The sequence below is a fragment of the Larimichthys crocea genome, chromosome XVII (assembly GCF_000972845.2).
Source record: "Larimichthys crocea isolate SSNF chromosome XVII, L_crocea_2.0, whole genome shotgun sequence".
Taxonomy (NCBI): Eukaryota; Metazoa; Chordata; class Actinopteri; family Sciaenidae; genus Larimichthys; species Larimichthys crocea.
In genome coordinates, this window is record NC_040027.1 from 22249256 (window position 1) to 22270281 (window position 21026).

Below are 21026 nucleotides of genomic sequence, written 5' to 3' on the forward strand. Positions count from 1 at the left end.
ATCGGTAGTTCACTACTCCCTGTAAACACTCAACATTTAAGCGAGCAGTAAATTGTTATTTTAGACTTTTAGCTTCAGTTTGTGTACTTATGGACAGGTGTAAACACATGTTGCATGTCTGTAAAACATTTGTGCATCCTTGAAATGTGACGCTACTGACAACATTAACAATTTCAATGTTGTATTTAATTTTCCCAGTAAGCTATGACACAGTGAGCCAGCATCCACAATACCAGGACCCAGAAACTGAAGGGGTAAACGGAATCTGATGATTAAAGAAAAAAGAAGAAGAAAAAACTACAGACTATGTCTATATCAAAGACAGTATAAAGAACGAACAGTACCTGAGGTTTCCAAAGGATGTACTGCTTTTTTCGCCTCTCAGTTAATCTAAATATCGGCAAAGATGTGGATCATCAGTGGATCTGAGGCAGTCACGCCTCAGGTGCTCTAATAAGCTGGGCATAAGTTGGGCATTTTAATTTGGGCACTTATCGAGACTGTTTTACTTCCAGCTGCTGGAGAAACTACAGTTTTTTAGCACATCTGCATCGGCTTCATTTAGCAGCACCAGAGGTTTTTGCTTGGTCTACTGTATATAGGACATAATTTGGGCGTTCCGATACAATGGTGGACAGTATGGAATGCACTATATAGTAGAAAATGAGGCCACAGCCATCATTTCTGCCACTTTATAACAAGTTAAGTTTACAAGGCTTTGCCTCAGGTTTGTAGCTTACACATAAGGACAGATGACTGATCAAACCTTGAACACACAAAACCTACATGAATAGAGAACAGCACTGCATGTCTCCGCTCACCGTGTCACACATCTGTATTTCTCTCTCACACTCGTTTCTCCGCGTCTCTTTATTTTTCAAACCTTTTGGTAGCATTTGACTTTGCTTTTGCCCTGTTGCTGTCCCACTGACCCCACACGCCACATCAGCTTCACAGTAAAGTCAAAAGTCGTCTATCCTCCCTCTCATCATTAGTAGATGTTGCACATAGAGATTCACATGACTCATTAAAACTTAAATCTTCACGCCACTCGCTGCAGCTAGTACAGAGTGCTGAGACTTTTAAGTGACACAAAAAAAAAGGACCACCAAAAATGAAGTAATTGTGTCTTTTAATTGAGATTCATTACGTGACTAACTGTTGCTCTCTAATTCAATTTTGGAATCACAAAGAGAATTAGCATTGACAAGTGGATTGCGGCTAAGTAGTTAAAATCCCAATTTATAGTCACATAATTATGTCAAGTTGTCCACACACTTCCACATATTGTCCACAAAAACATTAGTGTTACAGACTTACCATCTTCTAGCATGGCGTTGGTCTCTTGCAAACAGTTTTGGGCTCGTCCATTTCTGCTGTGAAAACTCCCAATGATGCTTTCCACTTGTTGTTTCCTCTGTGGCAGCAAAGCACAGGAGAAAAGAAAAGGGACCTTTGGTTAATTAAACTGGGATTACTGGACACTTTACTGGAGCTGACAAACTACTACCTGTACGTTAGACACAATCCAGTCACACCTCTCCTGAATGTATTGGGTCGTATGTTTTATGACCTGGTTGCTAGTGGCAACATTCATCGACACAAAATAGGCAGTCGTGATGTTAGATGTAGTGGTGACATAGCTACTCGTCACAGCTTGCAAGTCAGCAAACTGGTGTAACGTTAGCCGCCGAGCTAACGTTACACTAGCAAGCTATGCTCAGGCCAGTGAGATTATACGACTTCCTTACCATCCTCTCCTATAGTCTGGGGTTTCTAAAGAGATGAACGTTAAATAAAAGAGAGCTCCTTACTTTGTGGACTCTCCATTATCTCAAAGGTCACCTGTCAACACAGCTGTGATTGATGAGTGGTGCAAATTTGGTGTCAGAGGTCACCAAACTTGAACTCGATGTGACAATATTTTCTGTTTTTACTCAATTTGTTACTTAATTGTTTTTACAAGTGTGTGACTGGGACTGCTGTCGTGAATGACCTTTACGTAATAATTTACAGAGACAGAGAAGTCTTATATTTGGGTCAATAAGCATTTTAACAAAACGTACTGAGTTTATTTTTTTCTTGGCAGCAACAATAAATAAATGAATTAAAGCCTGCCAACGGGTTAAGACTTTCTTTTTCTTTACCACACCGGACTTTCAAGTTATGGCATGCGTGTAGGAAATGTATTTTGATAGAGCTGCATTTTATGACTCATATAAGACAAAATAAAGTTAAGATTTATTTATTGTGCATTATCTATTAACAAATATGTCTTATTGTTGACATTGTCGACAGAACATTAATCCAGTCATAATAATCCATGCCTTCATATTTTCAAAACACAGCAGCTAGGCTTATTTTATCACATTTCTCCAATTGTAGCCTCCGTCCACTGGCTTCCTGTATTTTAGGATTGACTGAAGATTTTACTGATCACTTAAAGCCTGTCGGGGTCTGGCCCCTAACCACACTGCCAGCAAGCTAACCCCGTACAGGCCAACGCGGCGGGTCCCTTCTCATTGTTCTAAGGTCAAGGCTCAAAGCTAAAGGTGACTGTGCCTCCTCCATCATGACTTTGGAATGACATGCCCGAGGAGATAAGGCTCGCCGAAACAATGAACCCCTAAAATCACTTCTTAAAACTCATTTTTACAGACTTACCTTTTTGTGATGTTGTCTATTTATCTACTTATTTATTTTATTTACTTTAGTTCTTCTTCTTCTTATCATTATTATTGTTATTGTAAGTATTATTGCTCTTTTTATCTTGTCATTGCTTTTATCATCTCTCTTCATTGTACAGCCAGTTGTTTTATGACACTGAATCTTATATAAACATAAAATCATCTGTAAGTTCATCAAAGAGACAACAACAACAGTTCAAAAACTGACAAAAAATGCTTTTTAAGTTTTATTTTCAACTGGTCAGCCACAAAAAATGCTTTTTAAGTTTTATTTTCAACTGGTCAGCCAAATAGCTGGTAAAAGACTTGTGAAATGTTGCTGCTTTGTTGACTTTATAAGAGGATGTTCTTGATCCTTTTATCTCCCTGTGACCAAACGCTGACATACAAAAATGACAAAATCTCATTTTCAACCAAAATTGAAGTGACTGCCTTTTGACTCTTGTAAAGCCTGACAGGTGTTATTTCAGTTCAGGATTTATATTGGATATACCGTTGTATTAAACTGTTACTGTTTTGTTAAAGCAGTTACACCTATACTTAAGCGTAATGTAAATGTTGTAGGGTTTCTCCACTTGTGCAGCAGCTGGCATCTCTGAACCTGAGCAGACAGCATGCTTTGTCTCTTCAACCTTGCGTACTGAAATATTCAAGAGCTCCAACTTTATGAGACAGTTGCTGCCATCTGTGCCCCAGTGTTCAGTCCTCCCATCATGGCTGAACATAAGGCCAACATCAGAGCAGATATGTGTGAGAAGTGTCAAAATAGATTCTCCAGTGTACTCTGTATTGCAAATCTCAATATCGCCTGAATAGCATAAACAGCACTCTTCATTTGCTCTCACACACACACACACACACACACAGAAACCCACGCAAGATTCTGCTACTGGAGTCAAAATTTCCATATCCATGAGAGGAAAGGAAAAGAGGAAACATTTACACAAGACTGCCTCCACAGAGTTGCAGAGATCTTTTCTCTTAGGTGTCTTTTTTTTTTTTACAATGTCATTGTGGAGCAAGCAAGCTCCTGTGAGAGCTTTTACGAATTTCTCCCTAAATGAGAGATTTCCTGAGACAAAAAAGCGGAGGAGGAAGGGTGCAATCAGTCCAGGTTTGTTCTAGACAACATCACTTCCTTCCTTACTATTAGGAGAGTGTCAGAGCGAGACATTCAGATGTGGTTTTCACCAAGCACTTTCCCAGGACAGTAATGCAACGCAATTCTAATAGTGTCATTCAAAGCAGCTGCCTTTCTCAGCAATAAACTAAACGCCTTGCCTAAGCAATTCAAACCGCCTCCACAGATTGCAATACAGTCAACAAAGAACTTATCTTCCAAGTGAAACTATTCATCAATGAATGTGTTTGTGTGCCAAAAAGTAGAAGGCAGTTTGAAAAGACCTCAGTTACACCTAAATGGCTACTTCTCTCTTTGGTCTATTGTTGCTGTTTCTCATTTGAATTCACCTGTTTCCTAACTGCAACCGCCACTTACATTCCACCTTAAAACAACAATTTTGAGTATTGATATTCCCGAGTGTGGTGGATTAGTGAAAAAATGATAAATATCAGCACTTGAGATTTATAGTTTTGAGGCTTTGAAGAAACACGTAAATCTTAAAACTGACACGTTTGGTTAGGTAAGCCACCTCTCAACAACTTTGTTTTGTGTGGGTCAGGAACCCAGCAACAAAAACGAAACTAGCACCCAGCCCTTCTCATTTCCCACACAAAGAATGGGGTCATTAGACGGCGCGAGGTGTCAGAGAAACAAAAAGGAAATATGTTGTTTTATCGCTTATCTTCAAAGACACACACAGTGTATAACTGCAGCACAAAGGGTCTTTAAAGTTTGTTTATATAACCACTTTTGTACAACAGCACTGCTACTTCAGCCGCGCTGTCTTTTTAAGGCAGTGTGCATTGAAATGTGAACAATAGCAAACTCCACAATATTTCAACAACTTTATAAATGGCACATGATATCCAATGGATCACTCTTTCAGTGGAAATGTGTCAGCTTAAAAGAAAATCAGTAAAACCTTGGCCATTGTTAGGACTGTTTTCTTTTACTTTTTGCTTTTAATTTCAAGAAAGTGTGACTCATAGAACCTGTATATAATCCAGTAAGGGAAGAATTTAATATTTAATAACATTAAAAACAGAAGTAGGTAATCCTATATACACTAAAAACAGACCTGTCTGTGTGATGAACACTGTGATGGTCACTATAAGACACACAGCGCTGGAATGTGTGTTTGAATTGTGAATTTGTGTGCAGCCCTTTGCGGAAGGGAGGGGAGTCGTCCTTCCGTGAAGTTAATCGGCGTTGTTGTTGGCCTGTGTTTACATAGCCTACTGTACATGTTCAAGTGAGAACAATGGTGTAGAGATTTCCAAACTGGCAACATAAATCCAAGTCTTAACAACACTAACATAAAAAAAATAAAATAAAAAAAATGAGCGAATGCTGCTAAAACATCTTTCGTATACGGTCTAGAGTGGAACCAAATGGAAAAAGTGTGCTGGAAGCTTTGTGTTGGAGTGGTTGGTGAAGGCAGGGTGAAGGTTACGTGTTTTTCAAAGCAGATTAAAGATCAAGACAGGAAGGGCCAGGTTTAGGGAAACAGGAAAACTGATGCAAGGAAATGAACTACGTCACCAGCCAGCCCACCACAGTCTGAGCTAAAAGTAAATCCAGACCCAGCGCAAGTATGGAGTCTTTGCTCAAGTCGCCAATGAAACTTGTACTTTTCACAGGTACGTGAGCTTATCTATCCGTTTGCGTATTAGCAGGTGTCTTACAGGGTGACAGTAGTACATGTATCTGTATTTACTGGATCTCCATATTAACTTTGGGCTGTGTGATGGGCCCACATTTGAGCTTCATACAAGATTTGGAATGTTAAAATTATACTTTATTTTTATGTACATGTTTGTGTTGCTAAGCTGTGTGTACTCTAAATGTGTATGTACTGCAGTTCAATAGATTCATTTAATGGACTCTGTGTGGTTGCATGAGTAACAGGTTAATGCAGCTAAAGATGACAGCACAGTTTTACTGGAAGCACACATTGCAGTGGCATCCCAGAATGGTTTAAAACATTACTTACTTTAAGTATTTTAACACTCTTGTGTTTGTCTACACAGCATGGCTCTCCAGTCTGATGGATCCATGCAGCCTCTCTAGCATTTGTGATTCTTGTCACGAATTTGCAACGTGCAAGACCCTGAATGGATCAAAGGATGCCTGCTACTGCAACCATGGATATACTGGAGATGGAACAACGTTTTGCAATGGTGAATATATAAAAACACAAAGCTTGGCCCGTATGTTCCTGAGTGTTAACACTGATGCAAGAGTACAACAAGCCCTGTGTGTAGCTGTCATGAAGGACTTGACTATTTTAGGAAGCCGTTGTCGCTTGTGACTACTCATCATAAGCAGACAGAAGCATTAGGCCAACAGTTGCACACATGTGGTGCAGTGACTGTGCCGTGCAAAATAACTAGCATGTGAGCGGTTAAAAATATCTCAGCCACTAGATGTGTTAAAGCTTTTTAAAATGTCTATTCAAGGCAACAAATCATTCAATTATTTTATTAGAATGTAAAAAGGCACATGATTACCAGATTATGTCCAGCAATGTTTAAGCCCAGCATGTTTAATTTGTTAGTTCACACACCTACTGTAGGAGGTACATTAGTGTAATAACACTTTTTTTTTTCCAGCTAATTCTGGTTTTAATTCTTGTGATTGAGCTTAATAATTAATTTGGCCATTTCAAAACATGAAGGCACCATGTGGGTGACTTTAAGTAACATCTGTGTGAGTAATTTGTGTAACTTGCTGTGTTCTTACCCTCTTTGAGTCTCACTTTTGATGTTGGACCAGCTGTGGTGGTTGGGGAACTTGCAGTTGGCAACTAGTTGGCAGCTCACCTCATTAAGAGTTAATTACAGAGAAAATACCTCAACGGTACAGCTTTATTAGTGACATTTTTAATGGCCAATGCTGCCTCTCAGTCAGCATTGTTACTCCTGTTATGTTTCTGGGCTGTTTAGAATTCCTGGAACCCCTTTTTGTTTCCTGACCAAACCTGATCACAATCACAGTACAGCTTACATCTTTCCAGGGCCAAAAGTAAATCAAACTGTGAGGAGTACAAACTCTGTAGTGAATGATTTTAAAACAATAAGGTGCAAAACTTCACAGTTCATGGAGTTCTTTTTATTTTGACACTTTTATTTATTTATTTTTCTGTATTATAGCACAACAAAAATGAGGTCACTCGGTTACATTGGATGATATACATACTGTAGGAATTGTTAGACACAAAGTGCACTTTGATTCACATTCGCTTTCATGTTTCATATTTACTAAAGTTTCAGTTGTCAGACTTTTTGTTAGTTACTTATATATCTCATTTAGCCCACTCTTCTCCCCTGTCTTCCTGTAAACTTAAACTAAATGTTATACAGACCACACTGTGCATGCTGTTTACCACATCTGTTTCATCGTGTGAGGCTCTATAAGAAGCCAGAGTTTTGCTACCGTGAGACTTTTTAGTAAATATTTATGTGCGATATCCAGTTCCTTAGATACGTTTGCTAAATAGACTCAACTGAACTCAATAACAAAGCCTTATATACTCTGGCTGGCAGCATGAATATCAGCCCAGAAAGGCAATAGGATGGGACAGGATCAAAAGATGTGGTGTGATCTCACATTAATTGTCCACATTGTCTCAAACCTCACACAGCTCTCCCAGCAAAAAGTGTCTCCAACTCCGTGAGTCTGTAGTAGTCGTCTGAATGTGGATGATTTCTGCAGAGAAATGTCAACGTCCAGTTCTCTTTGTCACTTTTACTTTGCGTAGTCTGTTGTTGAGTTATTCCTCATCAGTAATATTCCTAGACACAGGTCCCCAATAATCCGTCTGGTGGGTTAGTTGTATGCTTTAATAAACATCTGTGCAGCATTATGCTTCTTCCTTACTCAGTCCCTCACCTCTTTTACATAATAGCTCCACATTTGGAAGTATAAAAGTCTTGATTGTCTAAAGCACATTTTTGAGAAATTCATCCTTTGCTAAAGATGAGTATGAGTCTTGCAATGTTGTTTTATTCTATATTTTATATGTTTCTGAATCAGAAATGTCTTCAGGGTTAATGGAAAATAATTATGTTCAATTGGTGTGTGAGTAAAGAAATGAAATGATGTGCCATAAATGAACTCATGCTGTGTTTTGCCTGTCTGAACTTCTAACATATTGTAGAACTTTAAGTTGCTATTTAAAAAAATGAAAAAAACAAACAAACAAGGCAAGAGTATTTCATTCATAGAATCGTTCAGTGTTTTCCATTAACATAGTGACAAAAGAACAAAAAAACACAGTATTTACTGGAAATTTGAGGATGAAAGACATCAAAGTAAATCATAAAATATGTGTGTGCAATGTTTGTGCAACATTGTCGGTTCAATAGTCCCATGTGTCATGGAGGTATTTCCCTTTTGGATAACGGTCACCTCCCTCATCAGGGCAGAGGATTTCCCTTCCCGGACAGCTTTTGTGTAAAAGGTACAGAGGAGAGGAAGAGCACAGAGTCCATCATACCTAGACAAGTGAAAATGACAATGGAAAATCTCCCTCCCAAAAAAACTGAGGAGACGAGAGACGGAAGGTGTGTTTGAAAATAAAGCTGGAACAGCAATTTCCATAATGTGTGGGCTACAGCCACATCCGCAGCCAACTGCTCTGTATCTGCTGCTTCTTAAACCTGGGCAACAAAGTGAAAAATATTTGAAGTAATTTGAGTTTCTCCAAATCAAACACAGACACAAACAACTGCTCAGCAATCACAAATGTGAACAATAGAAATTGCATATAAGTTTTCGAGGCAGCCAAGGCTTTAATCAAGGCAAGACTAACTTAGTGGAGTCTGAGACACAAAACACAACTGAACTTCATCAAGTTCAAATCAACACCAGGACGCAGGATCAGGATCAGGTTTAAGTTCTCTGAGATAGTAATCTAATTGTGAAAGACAGATCAAGTCAATATTTGTGTGAACGTGCACTCAAAAACCTCCCAAAATGCCCCGTTTGACTGAACCTGGAAATATGTTAGTGGTTATTGTACAGAGTTAAATTCATGGATTAATTTAGGAAATCCACATTGATACTATCAGAAATTTATATTAAATCAGAACTCCAGAATTGATGGCTAATAAACACTAGCTCTAGTTTCTGTTTTTGGAAAACAGACGTTCACGTTAAGAACTGCTGATAACATATCTGCAGCATGTCATGGCAATTTTTGTCTTTTATGGTGTTATCCTTTTAGTTGAGCAGAGAAAACTTACTGCCCTACTTTAAGTTAAAGGATTAACATCAGTTTTTACTGTCAAGAACCAAGAGCTCTCTGATAGTCCAGCCATTTAGCATAATGTTCATCAGCCAGCGAAGAGGACATTTATGGTTACAAAGGCAGAGCGGTGATTTCAATATCTTTACCAACCGAAGAGCAAAATGCAGATCAGACAAAGGACTTGCCGCTTTTGAGTATGGAAAGATACACTTTTGAAAAACTTGCACTAATGCTTTGTCATTACTCCACCACAATTTTCTACATATATCCAAAAGAAACTGAATTGAAGGAGATCAATTAGGATACATGGTAGACTGAGCAAAAGTAAAAAGTAAACTATTATAGTAAGAAAATTCTGTAAATAATTAAACATCACACTGATAATAGAACAGTTAAGTAGTGTTTAAAGATAAACAAAAAAATGTCCTTGTGCAAATAGGGGATTATTATTAATTTTTCATGTATTTGAGAACCACGTCTTTGAAGTCTTGAACAGATTTCCTGTTGTTTCTAGTCATGGCCAGTTGGCGCAAAAGCATTGCTTTAAATCTGCAGAGATCTTTTTGCTTTATTTGTTCATTTTTTCAAAAAAGCCAAATTCTTTTAAGCCCGCTTTGTGTTATTTTCTTCAACCACTAAATCAGTTCACTTTCTATCCTCATCACCTTTTCCCCACAGATGACAACGAGTGCCTGAATGTGACTAATATCTGCGGGGACAGGGGGAAGTGTACCAACACACCGGGCAGCTACTACTGCACATGTGTCTCTGGATACACATCGACAGGACGGGATGAATTCCAACCCAACGACGGCACCGAATGCATCGGTAATGCCCGATTCGCTCACTCAGTAATTTAAATGTGCAAAAAAATTGGTTTTGCTCATAGGCTGCAATGTTCAGCAACATATTATAAACTGTACTGACAGAGGACCTCACACGTAACTGGGCAAGATATCATGTACATAGGCGAGTGTGAAAGCACCACACAGCTGTGAGGGCGTCAGAACTGTGTGTGCACGTGTGAACTGTTTTCTTTTTTTACTGTTCTGAGGAGAGTAAACATGTTGGAGGTGATTTTTTTTTCCCCCCAGGGCCTTTCACTTCCTTCCTATCTGCTATTCTGAGGAACCACCTGAGATATTTTACTCAATTTGCAATAGAAGAACAGCACCTTTAACCCATGCTGGTGCATAACATATTCCTGCAAATTTCCAACTGTGTGGCACACACCATTTAATACAGCACGGAAGCCTGTAGATGATTTTAGGAGCTGATTTATGAATATTCAAATGTGTAATATGCATGCAAGAATTGCAGTTTCTCTCCCAAAATCAATTATAAAGTGCATTAAATGTAATGAGTAGGACTACTTACGCCACAGTTTCTATTTGTATGAAGGTAAATCATTAGCTTCACTTTCAGTATCATTTTCACTCATTTTAAGGTGGAAATATGTCTGTCAAGATCTGTGTTTCAGTTATGTGGAGAGCGTCACTTCACAATCATGTCGTGTTTATCTTTAATCAAAGCCCAACTCTTCATTTGCATCTTTCAGATATTGATGAATGCAAGACAGGACAGCTCTGTGGCCCAAGCTCACACTGCCATAATACGAATGGATCTTTCTATTGCACCTGTCAGCGTGATTACATCCCAACTTCAGGCGCTAAGCACTTTCATCCAGAGAGCGGCGTAAGATGTAAAGGTCGGTATGAGGATGGAAGAGTGCACACACAACACACACGTGCACTGGTACTTACATCCAGGGACATGCATCTTTCTTTTTTTTTAAAAAACATCTCTCACATATACACAGATATCAAGCATTTTAAATGTTTTTTTGTTCTTTTTTGGAGACTCTATTATGCAACACATCACAGTAAACGGTGCAATCGTTGTTGTTGTTTTTTGGATGTTTTAAACTATATTGATAACAATGAAAGCCATGTGATGTTATACCCAGGCAAGTTTTATGCAATTCAGACTTTATCCTGCTGAAAATATGGAAGCAAATTTAGCAATCAAAGACATACTTTCGGTGATTGTTGTTTTCCAGAGCATCCCCAAAAATACTGCCATGACAACATCGGGTGCATCACGCAGACTATCAACAAAACACTTGAATATGTAAGTACCCCTCCTCAGGGTTTCAACCAAATAAGGTAAAAATGGATGTGATGACACTGCCCTCTGTTGGAGAGAAATAAGACAAACTGGATAATACAACAGCTAAAAAGACACACAACACCAGCCACTATTATCCAACTGCCACTGATATCACCAGAGGTTTCAAACCTGCAGTTCTGGACCTTCAGATGTGCCCCCTACAGGCAAGAAAATAAACAGCAGCAGTAGTCGACAGATCAATGTGCGCCATCTATAATAATAATAATAAGACAATAAGAATAATATATTATAATATTATTGTGTTATTTATTTTAATTTAAATTAGAAGACACCGGCTGGCAGTGAGTTTTACGGTTGTTTTTTAATAAGAACCTCCTGTCAGTGTGTCAGGGTATGAAGGGACTAAATGTAATACATGTGGTATTTTCTGCAGAATACTGGGAGTCCCGTGTTCACACTGCACAGTGTCACCATGCATCCTCTTTTCTCCGGGATCATCCTCCTGGTTACTGGAGATAGAAGGAGATTAAAATATTTGGCGCTGGTTAGGTGACTATTTATACAGGAAATTAGCATATAGTTGGTTCACTAGCCCTAAGATGACAGTTCAGCTCAGTTCATAGATGTTTAATGAGAGAAACAAATATTAAATAGATTTTTTTTAAAGACTGTATGACTAGAAAAGCAATTTCCAGTCATGTATTATAGTCAGTTTCTATTTTATTTAACAAAAACAACAACTCATTGCCTGCAGGTGGCACATGTGTTTCAGCAACATTGTAAAAGTTATTACTTTGATTATTTGTAAAAGGTGATATTAACATGTCTAAACTGTCCTATAGCTGACAAATCTGGTCTGAGAATGACCAAACAGCTCCTCCTTGTGGAATCTCCACTTACATGTATATGTGCCAATATGTACATAATGAGAGAGTGACTTAGCTACATACCAGTTTCTTTTAAAGACAACGAACAGAAACCTACAGTATATTAATATTTTCTTTTTAAATCCTAAAGAACATTGCAGGGATGTGATAAATACCCTTTAAAATACGTGACCACATTTTATTTTTCCCCCCATCCTAGATGAGCAACCTCACTGAGCCCCAGAGTCTGCTGAAGGAAATTGCCAAGCAGACGTCCGGCGAGCTCACCTCAGTGGAAGTGATCGCATATGTTGAGGCCTTGTGTCAGTCCGCATCAACACTGGCTGCAGGAGAAAAGGATTACACTGTCAAACCATCCGTCGTCAACTCAACTCTTACAGTAATTTTTGTTTACCATTCTTGTTCTCATTCAACATTTGGAGTTCTGCCTGAATTGCAGTTATGCTTTGAACTGGTTTGGGGGCGGGGGGGTGCACCGCACACAACCGTTCTTATCATCACTGTGCAATTTGGAAAAAGACAGTTTCAATTCAATAGTAGATAAATATCTGTGTGTGTAAAATAATAAAAACCACATTATATCCAGACATACATAACATAAGGTCCTGTCATGCCTAATTAAAAACATATTGCACTACAGGCGTTTGCTATATGCTGTATTATTATATACACGTCGTACTTAAAATTCTCTCTTTCAAAAGAAATTAGTGAAAGCAGTAAACAACCTGGTGGAGAAGGATGAGCTAGTTTCTTGGAGCAGGATGAAAGAAGAGCGTCGGGAACATACCATCACAAAGCTGCTACATACTGTTGAAGAAAGTGCTCTGACACTGGCCAACAACTACAAGACTCCAACTGAGCTCGAAATCAAAGCCACCGAAATGGGTGAGATAATTATTACGGCAGAGTGCCCTCACAGACACTCAAATTATATTGAATTGTACTGCCGTTTATTCGCACCTTTGTGCAGGAAAGTGAGGTTTTTGGATAATTGTGCTAATTTCATATTAATTCCTCCATATCCCTGACTTTCTTTTTTTTTTTTCTTTCTCTCAACCACAGAATTAAAACTCTTCACTTTTGATGCTCGTCACACAAAAGCTAAACTCTCTGCTTCCATGGAAGGAGATCATATAAACCTGATTCCAAAACCGAGACCAGAGGAGGACAGAAATGGTAAAGTAACCTAGTTTAAGTGTTTCAAGGACGGTAAAAATCAAAAACTTTCAAAATTGTGACCATCTGCATTCTTGGGTGAACAGGGAGTACTGTTTTGCCATATGTTGCCATATGCCACATATGTTATACGACAACGGAAAAGTAAGTCTTCACATTTTCTTTTTTTTTCCCTAAAAGCAAATGTTTTACAATCTTTACCTTCATATATATTTAGATTTGCTCCAATAAAGTCACATTTTGGGTGTCACAAAATCTGCAACTCAATTTATAACAGCAGCAGCAGCAGCAAAATTATTTGGGTGTCAGCAAACAAAACAAAAAAAAGCTTCTTAATGAACTTAATTTAAATCCAATCCAACATTAATTCCCATTTTGAGTCTTATCAGAGAAAATGCATAATATCTCCTCTCAGTGTGGTAAATTATGAAATATAAACAAAGAGATAAACACAGTCGGTCAGATCTGTGGCAGCGTTAATTAACGAGCTTAAAGTCTGATTAAAAACACAGTGAGTTTGACTCCCTCCTGTCTTTGTAAAACTTTTTCTTTTTTTTTTTTTTTGTCCATCAGGAAGTGTGTCAGTGGTGTTTGTGCGGTATGACAGCATCGGTGACATCCTGAAGCCGAGCAGCGACCCAGGTGTCACAGACTACTCGCGGTATGCAGGAACAGGGGAAATCACTGTCAACTCCCAAGTCATAGCAGCAGCCGTCAAACCTGCTGACGTTTACCAACTTGACCATGTCACCTTCACTCTGAGACACAACGAGGTAAAGACTATACAGAGTGCTGAGTGTGGCTGCATTGTTTTTCCACTTCTACACTCCTAATGTATACCTTCAAAATGCACACAGCTTCAGAACATCCGTGTTTCTGCGCAAAACGAAGTCTGGCAGTGAGTTTTTCATAATATTTTTTTTGAGAATTGTGACCTGGTTGTAGCTAGGGGATCTTTGTTATTCTTCCTTATTCAATTTGACTTGATTTACTTAAGTAGCATTTTCTGCTTTTGAATCTTTTTTGTTTTAATTATCTGAATGCAACCTAAGTTAAGATTTTCGTCACTTCACTGCTACCTTAAACTTTCTGGCCTGTATGTGATTAATTTATGAACTTTAACTTCCAAAAGGATCTTGTTCATTTTGAAACATCAATATCCCGTTACATATATCTTAGTCAGAGCCATCACTGGGCTCTATTTTGCTGTGAGAAATAGCTTCCTTATTTCCAGACTGACTCTGGCAGTGTCAGAGTTTCCATCCGAGTCAAATTTAAAACAAACTCACATGGGAGGAATAGTTAGTGCTTTGTGCAAAGTTTTATGAAATTTTAAGATCTGCATATTCCTGCAATGACCTCTCAGTTAAGGGGAAATGGAAGAGGAAAGGTGAATAGATGATGGAGGAAAGCAAGTAATGAGGAAAATAACCCTAAAAGTTAATGTACTGGTATTTTCTTTTAAGATAATTAAAATGTATGAGAAAGTGAAATCATTATTTTTGTTGGACCCTTGAGGCTTAAGCCTAACAAAGGAGGTGTTGATTTATGTCGAGCAGTGAAAATCCTCCGTAAATTGCCTTTAAAGAGCAACAATCAATAATTTGGGCTTCATTTTCATGCAGACACTTTCTGTTAGCGAAACGGTGTTTTCCCGTGACACAATGGAGTTTTTTTTTTTCATGCACCTGCTCAGTATTTTTGAGACACTGCGTGCATTATTTTAAAAGAAAAGCCAGTTATTCAGGGGTACAAATTACTACTTTACCATCATATGATAAAATAATATATATCATAGATATTACACCAACTGGGCAACAAATCAAATAAAATGTAAAAATTCTAGAGATATAGAGAATTAAAAAAAACACTAGAACATTTGGATTTTTTTCAGTTCAAGTAAAATTGTACATAATAATAAGTAGGAAAAAAATGTTCCTTTCAATATATTCATGTAAACTTTTATTATAAAGCAACTGCCCTTTTCAGACGGATCAGACTGCGGCACATTCGCTCATCCCAATGAGAATCCTTTCCCAAAAATACCTACAGCGAGCCGCCACTCTCTTGGTGCAGTGTGTGCAGCACACATGGCTGCACTTTATGCCCGGTGCCATTCATTCTGACCCAGAGACATGCCTGTCAAAGTCTGTGTAAATGACACTGAAATACAGCAGTGAATTTTAGATTTTAAATTGAATTTCTGATGCACTTTTATTATTTGATAAATTTTAAGTGTTATTTGGACCTCCATCTTTCTCTATTTCTGTTTTTAAACCGCTGCTGATGTGCTACAATATCCCAAAGGAGCGACGTGCAAAAACTAATAAAAACAGCACCATCCACCTTTAACAGTGTCTCTGTTCCTCTCTATTCCCTAAAGCCCATAGACACTAAAGCTGATGTGACCAAGTGCGCCTTCTGGGAGTATGAACCGGACAGCCTGCAGGGCCACTGGGCCACTCACGGCTGCAAGACCGTCCACACCAACAGCAATGCAACCACCTGCTCGTGCAATCACCTCACACACTTTGCCATCCTTATGTCCTCTGGGCGAGCCAATGTGAGTGAGCATACATTAAAAATACAACGGTAACAGTGCAGGTATTTGCCTTTCTTTTTTCCATTTTTTTTTCCACCGGGGGCTTAAATGATTTTTTTAAAAATGGAAAAAAAGTTGATCATGATGAACACATTTATTTTTAATGAGGGCAAGAGTTGAACCTCATATCTCGATTTTGGAAGTAATATTTTTAGTCACATTAGCTTTTCTAATTTTTATCTTAAGAAAAGAAATTATTTATTTAACAAGAAAGATACAGAAAATTATTAATTTATTTTTTAAACAAATTTTAATTAGGAAACCTAGTAAATATGCTAATATAGTAATATTACCTAATAAGTCACTAGTTTCAATTAGTTATTATTAATTAATGAGTAAAATATGGTAAAAAAAATCTGTTTCTGCTTAGATCATGTTGTTCATGCTGAAAAATCTTGTCTCTCCAAAATTTTAAACCCAAAAAGCTTTGATATAGATATTTATATAAAAATTCAATGTTTTTAAAAAAAATGTTTATTCAGCTTCAAGTTTATCTGGGGAATTCAAAATCAGTTGTAATACAATTACAGTAATACCTAAAACATAATGAATGTTCTTACCTATTGTGTATGTTTCATCATTATTTAGATCTTTTTTTAAATACCAAGACTGGTAGGTTTCTGGTAGGTTGTGAGACAGAAAAAGTCTCCACTGAAACCAAAGATAATAAAACTCTGTTGGGTTTAAAGCTCCTGGATGTAAGGTGACTCACTCAACATATCGCCTGGAAACTCTGGGAGAAATCCACCCACAAAGATATATGTTCTTATTGTTTTGTAGCACTTAACACTGGCCTCCCAGATTCAAATGAAAACATTATTCTGACCTTTTCTCGCCTTTTCTTTCTGATATCTGATATAACAGGAACAGAACTGGCTTAATATGCCTGCAACTCAACATACTGGTGTAACCCCAGCCTATTCCCATGACGTATCAAATGATTCCAAGTAGAAAGCACGGCAAATTACAACTTCAGCATACCATGAAACTGTGAATGAAACACCTCCCTTTCCATTTGCTTCTCAGCTGGTGGCCCACTATACCATCCTGACCCGGATCACCCAGCTGGGGATGATAATCTCCCTTATCTGTCTGTCCATGTGCATCTTCACCTTCTGGTTCTTCAGTGAGATTCAGAGCACCAGAACCACCATCCACAAGAACCTGTGCTGCAGCCTCTTCATGGCAGAGTTCATCTTCCTGGTGGGGATCAACATGAACACACATAAGGTGAGCTCGGCATGCCCTTGGAAATCTGTGTGTGTGTGTGTGTGTGTGTGTGTGTGTGTGTGTCTGTGTGTGTGTGTGTGTGTGTGTGTGTGTGTCCCTGACCCACTATTCTGCCATTTTTACTCGTTAAAACTTTTCTCATTTTAGTTGTAGGAGTGACACTACAGCACACTGTTATTTCTCTCACTCACTGTCTGTTTATCTCTGGCTTGTTATTCAGTTTCTGCTAATTCAGTGGCTCATATGACATGAAAATGTAATACATTTCCTCATAGACAAACAAATATGTGCAAAGAGTGCAACAAAAGCAGAATAACAGTATTTCCACACATCATAAACTTCAACATTTAATGTCTCTCTCTTTTCTTCTTTGTTCCTTGGCAGCTTTTCTGCTCTGTTATTGCAGGGCTGCTGCACTATTTCTTCCTCGCGGCCTTTGCCTGGATGTGCATCGAGGGCATCCATTTGTACTTAATAGTGGTTGGCGTCATCTACAACAAAGGCTTCCTGCACCGTAACTTTTACATCTTTGGCTACGGAAGCCCGGCAGTGGTTGTGACCATCTCAGCAACACTCGGCTCCAAGTATTACGGCACGGATAAAGTGTAAGAGGTTATATAAATATTGTAGCTGTTCTGCGCTGAGAGGTGAGAAAACAAAGGCTTTTCCAAAGACCTATTTTCCAACTCATTCAGCATTTTTCAGGGAACAAAGATAAACAAATGACATTAATTATAAATAAAAGGAGACAGAAATTAAATTTGGCCTGCAGGGACATAAAGGGAGTTGAAGTAGCTTGTAGAGAGGAAGGTAATAACTGAATTAGCGTAAAAGAAATTCTGAAAGGTTTGGAGTACCTCAGAGAGTTTGAATATAAATCTATAAATAAAAGTCTGTTGTTTATTAATGCATAATATAATTGAAAGATCGAGGTTATGCAAAAGAAGTGCTGATGGTTCATTATTGTGAGCATAGGTTGCTTTTCTAACCAATTGTTTTAGTACTAAGATAAGAAGTGTATGTATCAGCCCATAGAATATTGTCATAATTAAGATGAGGCAAGATAAGACTATGGTATAATGATAAAATATTGCTTCTGCTGTGTGAGGGATTATTGCAACAAAGACATTCAGTTAATACGTGTTAAATAACACATACTGTGTTTGTCCCAAAGGTGTTGGCTGAGCACAGAAAACCACTTCATATGGAGTTTCATTGGGCCTGCGTGTTTGATCATTCTGGTAAGATCAGATGTGTTTGTCTCCTGAAAATAAAAAGACAAAGTGTTAATTGAAATCATCAAATGTGGTTGGTTTCAAAGATAAATATTCATTTGATCATGTCTGTTTTTTTTTTCTTCTCTTCTCCACTAAAGGTTAATCTCTTGGCTTTTGGAGTAATCATCTACAAAGTGTACCGACATACTGCTGTGAAAAAGCCTGAAATCAGCCACTATGAAAACATCAGGTAGGATTATATATCTCTTGTTGAGAAGGTCAAACGAATGTGAAAAAAAATCAAGCTGTACGTTCCTTATCTAGGTTGGATTATTATGGCGTCATACGGCGTCCTTTCACTACAAAATTACAATTAGTTCTTTGTTGTTGTTTGCCACGTTCACCCACGCTCTGTTAAAGCCAACGTTATCCCCCTCAGGTCCTGCGCCCGTGGTGCCTTGGCTCTGCTGTTCGTGCTGGGAGCCACCTGGACTTTTGGAGTGCTGCACATCCTCAAAGAGACTACGCTCACCGCGTATCTGTTCACCATCACCAACGCCTTCCAGGGGATGTTCATCTTCATCTTCCTCTGCGTCCTGTCCAGAAAGGTAATATTTGGTTGGACTTGTTTTTATTTATTTATTTATTCATTCATTCATTTATTGAACATTGATCATGCAACTATAGTTGGACAGCGAGCCATTCAGATGAAGACAATGGGAGTTAAATGTTTTGCATCATGATTGTATGTTTATTAATAGTAAATCTTTTTTGCTAATTAGAAAACGCTGATTTTCCTTGAATATATTATTGATTGTATTATATACTTATAATGATTTGTTTTCATATAAATCCTACCTTCTTGTATGTGTCGTTCCAGATTCAGGAAGAGTACTACAGGCTTTTCAAAAACGTGCCATGTTGTTTCGAATGCCTGAGATGAATTACCACGACCAAAGCCTGATCATCCGCACTTGTACAATAATAATCGACACTACAGCTCTGCAATATCCTGTGACTCGTGCTTTCACTTTTTTGAAAATGATGTTGACTGTTTAGTACAGATGTCTAATAAATGAAAACATGTAGCACTTCTTGTTTCCTTTTGAAAAGAATCATTTATTCGTGTTTGTTTCATGTTCAGGATCTTTCTGTACAATGCGAACCATACCAACTGTATCAACATGTTCACAAAAAGACTTCCACTACTTCTGAGAGTAATGCGGGAATCAAAATATTGTGTATATTTTCAGATTAATTTAATGCCTGTAGCTATCAGCCTTACACTCCTTACTCAAATAATCTACACACTCTATTTTCTTTGTGTTTTGAAATTGATTTGTAAATTATTAAATGAATGTGGCAAACTAACATTTTTCTGCTGTGTAAAATCAATGCTCTAGTTTAATGCATTCTTCACCCACCCTTTGTGAACATCACACAGCTACAGTACAGCATACAGTAAATAAAAGTGCTGTGGCCGTTCTCTGACAATCACAAAGAGCAATGGCCCCATCTACTGGACAGAATGACAAACACTCTTTCCACTGTGAGTCCACAGTAACACTTGACACACAAACCCTGAGCTAGTAACGCATTCAGTTAATAGTATTTGTCTGCATGATCAGACAAACGTTCCTCTTTGTGTATCTTTTGTTGTTTGTCGGTGCGAATGAGCTGTGATGTAGCATATTATGTGTGTGTATATTATGTGTGTGTATTGTAGCACTTTGAGATTTACTTCAAATGTAAAGTGCATTATAAATAAAATGTATTATTATTATTATTACTATTAATTTATCGTCTTGTGATCCCGGACTGGAGTAGATATTGTGGCTGAACCTTCATTTCATACTAAGTGATTTTATTGCCTTTTTGCCACTGCAATTCTCAACAAGCTGTCCTATTTGATTATAATGAGTTTATAAACATCGGTCCAAGGTTGGACAATAAACCGAATTTGGAATCTCTTTTCATTTACAGTAAATTTTCTTATAAAGTGACTCTCTAAAATAATTAAACCAAGCAAAACTGCAGTATCACAACCATTCATTCATAAACTTTACTTACAGTGCATAAACCATAACCTTAAAGCCTTTAGTCCACAAGATTCTGTCCAGTCTTTAATTCATACTGTAATTACAACATAATACTAACACTAATGAGTTATTTATTGAATGAATGGAGACAAGGCATGGATATCTAATAATATTATTATTGAACTAAAAAGACAGCAGTGTGCACTGTGTATACATGTGCAACTCTTCTAACCCTTTGTCTCTGTGTTTGTTTTCTTGGCTGTGCACAGTGGCATAGTTACCTCTGTTCTCCAGCATCATTTGTTGGATGTTGAAACATTTAGTTGGGTCCTTTCAGATACTGCGGGTCTACATCTTTCTGTGAAAAATACATAACATAAAAAACACCCTGAACATTCTCTCTTTTGTTCTCACTTTGGTGAACACTGTGAATTTTTTTTCACATTCTTTGGATCACTTAACCCAGACGGATTTACAACTAGAACAGACTACGACTTTACAAGTCTGTAGATAGCTGTGATAGACCTAAAAAAAAATATTTCAAGAAATAAAAGGATAAACAACAAATCTTCACATCTGTTAAGCTGGAACCATGAACAATTCTCAAAATAGTTGTGCGTCCAATTACTTTAATTTTTTTCATTATTTTTTTTTCTGTCAACGATGGTTTTTGATGCATCAAAC

The 21026-nt window shown here is 37.8% G+C and overlaps 2 protein-coding genes across 2 annotated transcripts in view; one reads left to right on the forward strand and one right to left on the reverse strand.

Moving 5' to 3' along the window:
* adgrl2a (adhesion G protein-coupled receptor L2a) overlaps positions 1–1579 on the reverse strand; it is a 198726-nt gene extending 197147 nt beyond the window's left edge. The window contains exons 1-2 of the mRNA XM_027290154.1: positions 1511–1579; positions 1321–1417 (exon numbers count right to left, since the gene is read on the reverse strand). The gene's annotated coding sequence lies outside the window, so the exon portion shown is untranslated. The remainder of the gene's footprint in view (positions 1–1320; positions 1418–1510) is intronic.
* Positions 1580–5337: 3758 nt separating this feature from the next.
* On the forward strand, positions 5338–19394 carry adgrl4 (adhesion G protein-coupled receptor L4). Its single transcript, XM_027290568.1, has 16 exons — positions 5338–5450; positions 5841–5990; positions 9740–9889; positions 10620–10769; positions 11121–11191; positions 12278–12457; positions 12780–12963; positions 13141–13254; positions 13828–14027; positions 15638–15817; positions 16883–17086; positions 17471–17691; positions 18261–18327; positions 18462–18553; positions 18743–18911; positions 19184–19394. The coding sequence occupies exons 1-16, from the start codon at positions 5405–5407 to the stop codon at positions 19244–19246; spliced, it is 2241 nt and encodes a 746-aa protein (XP_027146369.1). The 5' UTR covers positions 5338–5404; the 3' UTR covers positions 19247–19394.
* Positions 19395–21026: the final 1632 nt, after the last annotated feature.